At 37.9% G+C, this 12,591-nt stretch overlaps 1 protein-coding gene across 2 annotated transcripts in view; it reads left to right on the top strand.

Moving 5' to 3' along the window:
• The window catches only part of LAMA3 (laminin subunit alpha 3), a 111,394-nt gene that overhangs the window by 11,314 nt on the left and 87,489 nt on the right, over window positions 1-12,591 (top strand). For both annotated transcript variants that reach the window (XM_068671429.1, XM_068671428.1), the window contains exons 3-7: window positions 2,523-2,640; window positions 3,248-3,366; window positions 4,917-5,087; window positions 7,559-7,656; window positions 9,724-9,839. In XM_068671429.1, the coding sequence (XP_068527530.1) occupies window positions 2,523-2,640; window positions 3,248-3,366; window positions 4,917-5,087; window positions 7,559-7,656; window positions 9,724-9,839 (622 nt within the window). The remainder of the gene's footprint in view (window positions 1-2,522; window positions 2,641-3,247; window positions 3,367-4,916; window positions 5,088-7,558; window positions 7,657-9,723; window positions 9,840-12,591) is intronic.

Here is a 12,591-nt window from a genome sequence, read left to right as displayed (position 1 = left end):
GCTGATTCAGCTGTGCTACACAGAATACTATTGTGTCTTCATTTTGGGCACAGTTTTCTCTAAATGTGTATGAAAGGTTGTAGTCCAGGGTGACACGGATGGGTAAGTGAGCATGTTTCAGGTTTCAGTTCTTCAGCAGTGAGGAAGCACAGTGGAAATGGAATTCACCGCTTCTATTTTGCTCACGCTTACGAGAAGGCATCACCTGCTATGAGACAAGATGAGACGAAACTCCCTGTGTCAGCAGTCTGAGGAGCATCTCAGGAAAAGAATAGAACTGCATGACAGGCTGAGGCAGGTGCAGTCGGCTTTTTTGGAGAGTAGGTAGAAGGTCATTGTCATCGTGGTTCAACAGCGTGACTACAAGCAACGGTGTCCTGGAGGAGTGGTCTGCATTTTATGTGTGCTTCTTTTGTGTCCCCCTGAGCTTTCTAAGACATTTGTCTTGATGGAATCTGGCTTGATGAGCATGTGGGCTGTTGTCTGCCCTTGTTAATATGCTTGTAAGAATGGAATTCTTAAAGACCTTAAAGCATAGGGGCGAGAATATTAATGGATAGGCAGTTGCCTGTCTGGTGCAGACTTGGTTTTAAGAGATCTTGACAGTAAAAAGCAAGAATGTAAAACAATTTATTTTAGGAATTACACAACTGTTACCATTCCCTGTGAGGATACCAGACTTTGCACTGAATGGCCATGCTGGATGACATGTATGTATGAAATCTGGTCTGTAGGGCCAATATCCCTGCACTGAAACTTGCCAGTCAAGTAGCAGAAGTTGCATAGGTGGAGTATCAAAAACTCGTTAAGAGCAAATCTTGCCACAGTCCCCAAAGTTTCAGACCACTGGTTTGGAGATTTTCAATCAGTAATTTGAAGACATTGTGCCACCCGTGCAGTCGTTGTGAATAGTTCTGGGGAAAAGAACTGTTCTGCCAACAGAATGACTGCCACTCACTTTCCTTCATACTGTTACCTACTAAGTAATTTCCTGAATGTAGATACTGTCTGGCTAATTAGCTGCCTAATTTAGTATCACAGGAAGTGAAGTTGGTGCTTGTGAGGCGGTGTTAAGTTGGCAAGGTAAATCCCACCACTATCATGACAGGGTTTTTTCCCTTGGTTATCCTTCCCACTGACTGAGGTCAGTAACGTTCATTAAATCAACAGTTTCCAAAATAGGTTTCAAAGTGCAACACTTGCTGCAGTGATACCTCAATGTGTGTAGACCAGGCAGTTGCCCTGGATGTAGTTGCACATACTGCATGCACTGAATGCACAACGAAAAAGTTTCAGTTGCTTTTGCTGGGATGTGAGGTATCATCATGAGAACGTGCTCCATGAAGTCCCTGAATTCTCATGTTCCTCTGTGAGAAGGTTTTTCTTTCTTTTTTTTTTTTGAATGCTTTTGATATTCAGAAGCTGATGTCTGGAATGGGTGTGTGAAGATCTAGTCTGAAAGGAGCCCTAACCAAGTAAGACTCTGGCAAGCAGAAGTTACTGAATTTATGCTGTTGAGTGAGAAATTCCAGTGCAGCTGCACTCGGGTATTGTCTGTCCCTCAGTATCTGATCTCTTTTATCGACAATTCATATCCATGTCATGGTTGTTTAAATTTTAGATGGCCCTTAGGGTTCAATCTGTATTTGGCCATTTGTGTGGGTTAATTTCACAGAATGCAGGTTTTTATGATTGTGGACTATCTCAAGAGGCTTGTAGTAAAATTTCTGTTCTTGCCAAATCCATATTTACTGTAGTGTTGAGGAGCTTTCTGTCTCTGTGGTCTATCTCTGTGATACCCATTGAGCACCTAAAGAAGCCAGGTGGGACTCTTGGCCTTGGCAGCCTTGGAACTGATGAAGCATTTTGAGCAGTTTCAGACAAAGAATGATCTACCAGCATAAGAATCTCTCCTGTGGTACTTCATACATAAAGCTCTGGGGAGACTTGCTTTGGAAAGTAGCAAAGCTATCTAGAAAGTTTCTTGTAGTGAGGGAACAGGTGCCTCTGGTTACAATCAAATGCAGCCAAAGGAGCCCCAAGGTAAATATGTGCATTTTCACTAATATCCATGATTTTCTTTCACTACATGCACAGTTACATGACTAGAATGCCACAGGCATTCTAGAAAATGTACCAGGATGCTGCAAATGTATCTTAGCTCAGTAAAGAGTTGAGATGCTAACTCCTCAAGGTTAAGTAATAGACCATGAACACACCCAAGCAATCAGTTGGATGTGAAACAGAGCTGCTCTGCAAGGTAACAGTTGGCTTATAGCAGAGTTCTGCTGCAGCTTTTTTAATGTATTGGAGCACATTGTCAGGTGAAGTATGTTGATAACAGCTGCTCGGAGGCTACCCGCTGAGAATATGGACTGTTATTAGAATGGAAATAAAACTGCAGATCACCTTCTCACTGTACATAAAAGAAAAGGGGTTTTACTGGCATTAATTTTAGTATTGCACGACTTTGATAGAGTTCAAAAAGCTGCTGATAATATTTCTACATGTTCTGTTACCAGCTTTTCCATGTCGCCTATATCCTTATCAAGTTTGCAAATTCTCCTCGTCCAGATCTCTGGATCTTAGAAAGATCGGTGGACTTTGGAAAAACTTACACTCCCTGGCAATATTTTGCTCGTAAGTATCTTTAATCTTTCACCCAGTAGCAAGAAAATCAGGCCATTGGTATTGCTGAAGATTTCAGCTGTAGTGTAGTGAAGACAGTGAATGTCAAATATGTTTCTCTTATCGTAGTTGTCCACGATGAATTAGTGAAAAAAGTGTAACTGAAAGTGAGTATGATATTTGGAAATTTTAACTCAGCACATCAATGTTTTTCAGTCTGTTGGGATTTTTTGTTTTGCTTTTTTTGTCTTGATTTTTAGTATATCAGAACTACAGTGTCCTTTATCCCATTGGACTCTAGAGTTCCTTGCAAACGTCAAAGTCAAATACAAGCACAAAATCTTGGAGTAGATAAATTATTATTATTTTTTTTGTGTTGACATTAGAAAGATTGTGTAGTGTCTTATCAGGAACCGCTGAATTGCTTAGGACAAGAAACAATTTGGTTTTAGAAATTTCCATTTTTATGCACTAAGGGAAGCAATCGCTGCTTTTTATTTTTCAGGTAAGGGGGAGAATTTACCTAAAGCACAGGGGATATTTCTTTGTTAATTCAAATTAGGATATACAGTATTATATATTTTCATATATAAAACTAATTTCATTCTGACATGACTAGACTCCAAAGCAGATTGTTTGGAACGCTTTGGAAAGGAAGCTAATGTTCCTGTGAGGAGGGACAACGATGTCATTTGCACTACAGAGTATTCTCGCATTGTGCCTCTTGAAAATGGGGAGGTAAGTGCTTTTAGAAAAATAAAGTGTAATCTTGGAAGTGAACAGTTTTGGAAGTTTACCATTTCAATAAAAACGTAGAACAGAAAGTATTTTTTCAGTTATGATTGTTTGAAATGACAATAAATCCACAATCAAGCATTTAAGTAGCTGGTGAGATATTTGGAGAGTGGGCTGACATCTCCCAACTGTCAACAGGGGATAGGGGCTGCTCAAAGCAACCTGCATGGATTCTTTATTATGGTTTAGGTACCTCACTTTATGCATATGCATTTGAAGATATTTACTGCATTTTCTGAATAGTTTCAATGTACATAAAAGAACTTAACTACACAAGAACTCCTCATGGGAAAAAAGGCTGTAGAAACAGATATTTACCATTCAAAAATAAGTTTCTAATTAAGAAAAAATATACAAAATACTACATGTTTGTAATGAAGTACATGTGCTTGCAAAAGCATTACTCTGATTTTGATCCTTGCTATTGCAGAAATGTGGCTTGTGTTACTTGAATTGATGTTAAACTCCTGGCTGTGCTGTTCACTCTTGCTGACATTCTTGTTTTATGTCTGATGCAGTTAGAATCTACATCTAAACTCCTGCAGAGGTTTATGCTTATGGATCTGGAGTTGTAGTTTAGAATTAAAGTAGAATTTGCCTATTAACACATCTTTAAAATTTTCCAGATAAAATATTTTTAAGAACAATTTCTGTAGAAGACTATTGCTGCTACCATCCCCTATTACATGCTGCATGACTTCTCCTAAAATAATTGTACTGCAATTAGAACTGCCACCAGTCTACTCTTACATGTTTCAGATTATAGGAGCTATTTGAAAATATAAATCTGTTATCTGGCTGGTTATAAATAAATGAAAGTCTCTTACTCGGTTGCACACTAGGTTGTTAATTTAATAGAAATTCATGATTGCTAATTTTCTTTAAGAAATAAAAATTGTACTGGAGCTCATGTTTTGAAAGTTAGATAAACCTGCTTTCACGTGAAAGGATTTTCTAAAGCAACACTGTGTACTTTCTTCAAGAAGACCATTAATATGCTCCCAGGCATTGGACCTGGTAACAATAATATTTTCCAGGAATGTTTGTGCCTTAACCCAAAAATAAATGTGCTTTGGGAAAGAGCCAAAACCTGGTGTTATTACTCAGACAAAACTCCCCTTGACACTATCAACTGTTCATGTAACTATTTGTAACTATACCTATTGTTTTTTGTTTGTTTTTTCCCCCCAACTAAAATGTGTTCTTTTTGTGTGTTGTACGCACTGTTTTCAAAAGAGATAGGGGCACTCTTTTATTTATTTATTTTTTTTTTACTTAGGTGTAATATGTGTAATAAGAATTCAGGAGGGTCCAAGTCATGTTTTTTCCTGACGTTCTGGTTTCAGTATGAAATGTGTAATTGCTACTGCAAATATGCTCCGAAACAATAGTATTTTTTTTATTCTGTTATTACGCAAACGTTTGACTCTGTGCCCACTACTGATACTTGCAGTGGATATGTTGTAACAAAAATATACTTCCTATTTTTTTAGATTGTAGTATCTTTGGTAAATGGCCGCCCAGGAGCAAAAAACTTCACTTATTCACCTAGTCTTCGAGAATTCACAAAAGCAACAAACATCCGCCTTCATTTTCTCAGAACTAATACACTTCTGGGACACTTGATATCAAAAGCTCAACGAGACCCTACTGTAACCCGTAGAGTAAGTACTGTTTTCACAGAGGTATATTCAACAGCTATATCCAGCATCTTAGAGACCAAAAATGATCTAAATCATTTAGGTTTGCAACAATCAATATTTACAATGACCTACCTGTAAATCCCTGTATTTTCTCCAGGTCTGCTTGACATGAGAAGATAACTGGGATAGCAGGTAGCTATGGAGGGGAAGTAATGATTTTGTAACAGGCTATCTTCTTTTGCTGACTTTGAATATTAAAGGAAGCTGAGTGCATCACGAGAGCTATAAGGAGCCATTGCAAAAATCTGAGCTGTCACACCAGCCTTATTTTACACTGCTTTCCCTTATTTATTCGAAGAGAGATTTCAGAAAATTTTACTTGAGTTTCTGAAGGAGCAGGAATCAGAGGGCCTACTCAAAAGTTACTATCTGTAGACATATTGTTTGAGATACATAGGTGTTTTTAGTGGACTTTGGGCTATCCTGGGGCTTGATAGCCAAGGTTCCACTCATTTAGTGGGGAAATATAAGGAAATCCAGATCCCTCAAGGGAACAGTGCATCAAGAGAGATTGCAAGCTTCATATTGTATTGCTATTTTAAACCTTTTTATTTCAAATGAAGAGTCAGTAACAATTGGAGGAAACCCTGGGGTGAGGCACTGCACAAGTGTGTGTGGGTTTCTGTATCGAAAATCATAAAACAGTTCCAGTTACTTGATAGCACTCCCATTAAGCACCTCTATTGTCTTAAGTAAATTTTAAGATGTTGCTCACAGGCACATGTAAAAGAAGTATTTACTTTCCTTGGCGAGCAGCGTAGCTTTAATGTAAGAAACTTCTGATGTTATGGCCATGGGATGTAGGACAGATGAATAAAACAACAAGTGTTTTATTGAATTGTTAAAAGAGATCACACATTTTTGTTGTAGAGGTCTTCAAAGTCTAGGAAAGAGTTAATATACATAAGGAAAGTCTGTGTGTTAAACTTATTAGAGAACCAGATGAAAACCAGACGAGTTCTGTTCTCCTGTCCAAGTAACTGCCTGACTTCTGTTCATGGCTGGAGCTCATGACACATTGAATTATATAGGGAATGTTTTATGTCTAAACTGTGGCAATTTGGCCTATTAATTGTTTTGGCCTATTATTAATTTTACTTTTTACTAGCCAATAACAGGACTATTCCTGTTAGTAGTACAGCATAGTTCTGCAAAGCTGCACGTAACTATCGACAGTCTTACTATATTAAAAAAAAAAACAACAGTCAGCTATGATGGCAGGAGTCAAAAGTGTCACTTCTAGCTGTGCTGAAAATACTGAAAGCACAGGTTTTATTTACAGCATGAAAATGGTAGGGCACAGTTAAAAAAATTAGTGAGTATATGTGAGTAGAGACTGTTCAGAAAGTGAAAAATAATACAGATCTTATTTCCTAGTCTATATATCCCACCTACTGCTCTTCTCCTGCTTAGAGCAAAGTAGCTTTACAGAAGCCAGAGACAGAGGTTTTCAAAAGCTCTCTGCCCTGGAAAAGCATCTCATCTGTGCCAGCCAACTTCACCTACATAAAAGAAGAGAGTGTTTATACCACTTAGAGAGGCTATATTGTGAATGAGTAAGCACAGGAGACAAAACTGCAAAATGTTCTGACCTTTTTTCTCTTTGTCCTCCAGTGGCATTTTCTCTGGCCCTTTAACTGTCTTTGGGGGTGCATAGAGATCCAGAATTACAACCAGCTTTCTGTTCTGCCTGGTGCACTAAAGAGGCAAGGAAGCAACTTCTGAGCTACAGAAATGTATGCAGAAGTTACTATTGATATGTATATGCTGCTGAGATTTTCAATGAGTTGAACTGATGAAATTTTATCTACTGTTGCCTTGAATGCCTGCAAGGCGTCAGAGTGAGATACAAAGTGGTTCAGCTTCATGTCACAGGTTCAAATCCAGCTTGAGTCACAGGGATTTTATCTGAGCCACCGATCTCTGTCGGTTTCTAGTGTTTAGTGACCATGTGTGACTGAATGGGGAAACTACTGCTCCTACCAGTGTGTCCTACTTGTTGACCAGACCACGGTCTCCCAAACTAATGCTGTGCCTGTACATCTCCATGGTCAAGCTGGCTTTGAACAAGTTTTTGTCTTGGGCACTGGTGGCTTTGTAGCTGCTGGGGAATGGAGAGCTACAGCAGTATGCATTTGGTTTGAGCCACGCAAGCCCAAAGTTGTGTTCTGTTGCTACCAGGCACCCCATGAGTATTGGCTTGATTTGCTGGGACTCATACCGAGACATAATGTCAGTACAGGTTTGACTGTTGGTTGCCTGACTGTGGCCTTTTGTAAAGTCATGCCTTTAAAATTATCATTAACAGGATTTAACCACGTAGAAATAACTGATGTTGATATGTCTGCCATAATACAATTAAGAAAAGACATATATATGCCATAATACAAGTAAGAAAAGACATATATATATTTCTTGTGATTCTTCCGTAGTATTACTACAGTATAAAGGACATCAGTGTTGGTGGTCGATGTGTTTGCCATGGCCATGCTGAAGTATGTAACGCAAAAAGTGCTGAAAACCAATACCAGTAAGTACACTGAGCATCACAATATCAGGAAAAAAATTCACAAACATTTTCAAATGAACTTTTTATTATTGAATGTAGTCTTGGAAGAAATTTTTATTATATTTAAAAAAGGAGAGTCTGCTAACGATTGACATGAAAACATGTCAAGAGCTATTGTATATGAAATACAAGAATAAAAAGGTCTGTTTAGATTTTAACTGAAATTAAGAGCTTGGAAAATTTAATAGCTCATTAGAAACCCTTAATTCTTTTTGGAAAACATGGTTTGATATCATCTCCCAACAACAGGAATTAAAGAGCCAACTCAGTAACAAAGTTAGTGAACTTTCTGGAGATATAGAGCATTTTAACTCAGACAAGAGCCGATGCTTTTGATCACCACTAGAAAAAAATAAAAACAGCAATTGAATGAGCTATATCCTGTTGTCAGTGGGATGATACTTCCTTTTAGCTGAATTGACTATTAAGATACAAGAGAAAAATGTGACTTTTGGTATCATATTCTTAGTGTATTAATGAAGAAGGCAGCCATAAAGTTAGTAGAACTCAGACTGCATTTTTTACTTGAATATTTTGTAGGAGCAGAACTTGGGACTGCTGACTATTTGTCTAGGTCCTTTGGACACTTGGCTCTAATACGTGTTTAGAAAAATAGTTGCATTCATTTTTTAGCTGCAGTAGATCTAAGATATTTTACAATCGTCTTTACATTCTATAATTTTTTGACTGTGTTCTTATTATTGATATTTACAGGAGCTATTAGCAAACATCAATGTTATTTCAGTAACTTTGCAGCAGGATTTTATTCATTTTAATGAATGAATATATTATCTTACCCTTTGTTTACAAATCACACAGAATCACAGAATTTCTAGGTTGGAAGAGACCTCAAGATCATCGAGTCCAACCTCTGACCTAACACTAACAGTCCCCACTTCTATACAACAGAAAAAAAGGAAAAAGAAAAAGAAAAAGAAAATGTTACTTTCTATGAATGATCTTGAATTAAATAGTGATAGTAGCGGGTCACACACCTGAAATCTATAGGAAAGTTCCATTTCCCTGTGAAATTTATGATATCCATGTTGATTTCACAAGGAATTAGATCAAGCTCTATGGCTTGTCTGTTCTAGGAAAATGACTGTGAGCGTTCAGGCCAGTCAAAATACATTTTAAGACCCTGGTTTAAAATAGCTCTTGCTCTTAACCGTGATGGCATTGAAATAAACTGATAGAATAATGTAATATTTTCAATTGGTTTCTAATGAAGAGTTAGTGGGCAAATGGGTGCCACCATTTCAGATGTCTGTGCTAGAGAAAACTAAGTGCAGAAGGGGTGAAATCTACCAGAATAGAATGGTTATACTTGAAAATTAGATTGCCCCTTGGTTATTAGGCTACACAGATAACAGAGGAATGCTGGAAAAAGCCTCTCCAGTCTCAAGGTCTGCTTGCTACTCCTGGGACTCAGTTACTATGCATGATAGTAAGACCTAGCCCATAACGAGAGCCTGCCCTTATGGAGGCTATTCAAATCAAAACAAATATGAACTATGTTTTCTTGATGATTAACGTGAATTGTTTTAGATGTAACAAGATGAAGTTATGATTATGGTTTAATAAAGACAGTAATAAAATTATTGTAAGCAAAGCATAAATTATAAATGATGAAGACATGCATAGAAAGTTGATAAATATTTTGATTTACTGTAGGTCAACAAGCTTGAGCCCTGGAATGAAGCTAAAATAGGGAACATTGTAAGCTGCTATATATCAGTTTGTTTAATATTCTAGCATAAAGTTTCATAATCCAGTCTAATGAATTCAGTTGTAAATGTTTTCTATAACTAATTTGTGTTAATAAGCTCATAATCATGATTAAAATAACCAATCATGAATAATTTTAGGGAAGTTCTAAAATGTTCTAGTATCACTGTTTGACCTCTCTACACATGAATTTATGTCCTGTCTTTTTCACATTATGTGTAAGTTTTGGGATGCAATAAAATTAAGAAAAAAAAAGTTTAAATCCAGTTTCAGTGGACTAAGAAGCTTTTATTTCTGTAGGTTTCAGTGTGAATGTCAGCATAACACTTGTGGGGAAACCTGTGACCGCTGCTGTCCTGGATATAATCAAAAACAGTGGCAACCTGCAACAGCTGGGAACACAAATATATGTGAACGTGAGTAGTTAAAAATACGTGAGTTTAAACGGGACTTTGACAAGTGGGTGAAAATTAGCTATAGTGCAGTGTTCATGGACTGTAACTAACAGATTAGGCTTTGACACCTCTTTTTTTTTTTTTTTTTTTTTTTACTGAGAAGATTCTTTCCATACAGTAACACAGACTAAATGAGGCAGTGAATGTTATTTATGTTTTTCTCTCATCTCATTAAACAATGAAAATAGTCACAGATGTCAGAATATTGCCTGAGAAAAGTGGAAACCTTCCCGTAGCACATTGGGTGAACATCTCTCCCCAGTCATAGCTGCCTGCTGACAAATTGTGGGTGCTCCCTAGCCGAGCAGAGATTACAGGCATCTTGAAATTTGCTTCCCCATTACCTATTTGTATTCAGAGTGTAGAGACTGCATATATTAAACTTTCAAACAAGTCACTCTAAGTGGTATCAAGGGAGAACTCTTGCTCCGACTTCTGGATTTTATGTCCTGTTGGCAGAAGGGGAGGGACTGTGTATTTAGCTAAGTGGCTTTTTTGTTTGTTTGTTACTGGAGGGAATGAGGAGTACTTAGTGCAGTACTACAAGATACAGTCAGCTCCCCTTATGAAACAGCAAAGTATTTAGTAATAATTTCTTACTGAGAGTTGTAAGAAGTAACAACTCAGCCTTTGCTATCTTTTATTGGGAAGAGGAGCTGAGTTATTCATTGTTCATGTCATTGTAGTTACTGCATCCTTGGTATTGTAAAGGAACCCAGTTCAAAAGCCTGTGTCATAAAGCAGATTTTTAGAAGCAAATCTGTTTTTTGGGGAATTAAGCATGCTCCAGTGTTTCAGGAAGCAGGGTGAAATGTCATCTCTCCAGACATTCTTGAATTTACAGTCTAATAACTGTGAATCGTGTTTGGTCTGAAAAATCCTTTCAGCAGTGTAGTCCTGCCTTAGCCTTGTCACATGTTACTCATTAATCAATGCAGCTCTTCTGCCCTTCCTGTCTTGGGCCCATAAGCAGGGTCCTCTGAGCTTCATGTCATCTGAATGCCGCTATGGGAAGTTGTTCAAGGCTGCTACTGCTGACAGGTGTCTGAGTTGCACTCCATTCTCATGCTGGAATTCACCTCTTGCTGACCTGGCGTAAATGGATGCAAACATTTTCCTGGTGGGGAGTTTACTCCACAAGTGTGCTTTAGACCCACAGACTGAATGGTCAAACTGAAGAAGCCCCTTTAGCTTTCTTCTACCTTCCCTGTATTTCATTCTCTTAAAGAAAAGGTAATACTGTAAGATCAATCACATGGACCCCCTTTTTCCTAAGGGGTACTTATGTCCCACGTGGATGTTTTGCATCCTTCTGTCAGAAAACAGCAGCTGTGTTAGCCATCTCCATGCACAGCCTTTTCTGAACAAATGTGTTGGCAGCCTCTAGATTCCCTTGTGTCTGGCCTAATTTAACTTAACCTGCCTTTCCCGAGAGTACTGTAGCCAGTGGGTACAAACGGTTAACAAGGAAACCTTATCTGAAAGCCAAATAGATGCACCTTTATAATTAGTTTGAGGAATAAATAGACTGCTTGTTTAATCAAAACTGCAGCACTAAGACAGAGTGTTTGGGGGGAAAAAAAAAAGACGATTAAAACATTTGATCAGAGATAGGCATGTTGGGACTCAATTTTTGGACAATATTTGAAACCTCATTTGAATTCCCCTCTTTGAAAGAAAAATACTTTCTGCCAGGAAGAGAGAGACAAAGAGCATAAATAACGTCATGTTCTTGAAAGAATGAATTTATAAAAGATCATCTACAAGATTTGGAGCCAAGACAACTTAGCTTCTAACTACCTCTGAAAAAAATACCCTTTTCAGTTTGGATTGCTTCTAGCTGTTTAAGGTGATTTGTTGAAAGTGTTGGCCAGGTGCAGGCCTCTTCTGGAAGCCGGTAGTGGAGGAATTAAAGCAGCCTCATTAAGCTTTCCAGCAGCCTGAGGTCCCTTTGGGGAAACTGATTGAAAGAGGTCGGTGGGAGCTGATAGAAATAGGGCCAATCTTTTGCTCTGAGTTTCCTAGAGCAGTGGGGGTCAGCAAATGGCTCAAAGTTGTAAGAAAATGCTTTGTGAGGTAGAAGGGCTTTCTCTTCACCTGTAAGAGAAAATGCTGTTATTGTGACCAGACAGAATAATTTCCCATCACTGTTAATAGGCATACTTGTGAGCTGTTTGCAGTTCACAGAAGTTTTGGCCCTAGAGCCAAGGAGCATTTGGTAGATGACCTTGGAAGGACATGCTTCCTTCCGAGGAAGGAAAGTAGGGTCAGGGCTCTTATTTTTATTTTGACATGCTTTCAGGAATCCATTGTCTTCCAGAGTATCTTATCCCCTGCTCTAGATGAAGGAAGGATTTCCCAAGTGTGAAATCATAGCTTTATAAAGTTGTAACTTTAGGAATTTTGTAGGAGGGTTTCTCTGGAGTCCTGGAATGCTTATAATTAAAACTCACCTAGCACCATATGTTTACAGAAGCCTTTTTTGCTTTCAGCTTTTTTTTTTTTTTCTTTCATAAAGTTTCCTATGCACAAATATGTATATCTTGTCTATAACTGTTTATTTGAAACAAAGTTTTAGTGCACACAGCTTCAGCCCGGATATATTTTTGGATATGGAAAAATAGAAAAAGCATTGGAACATTTTTTTCATTATTTTTAAAGAACTGCTGAAACCATTCTTCTGGAGCATCCTGGTTCTGCTTTTATGTATAAA

Source organism: Anas acuta, chromosome 2, assembly GCF_963932015.1.
Source record: "Anas acuta chromosome 2, bAnaAcu1.1, whole genome shotgun sequence".
Lineage (NCBI taxonomy): Eukaryota > Metazoa > Chordata > Aves > Anseriformes > Anatidae > Anas > Anas acuta.
The sequence above is the reverse complement of the archived record's forward strand: the minus strand, read 5'-3'. Positions and strand labels throughout refer to the sequence as shown.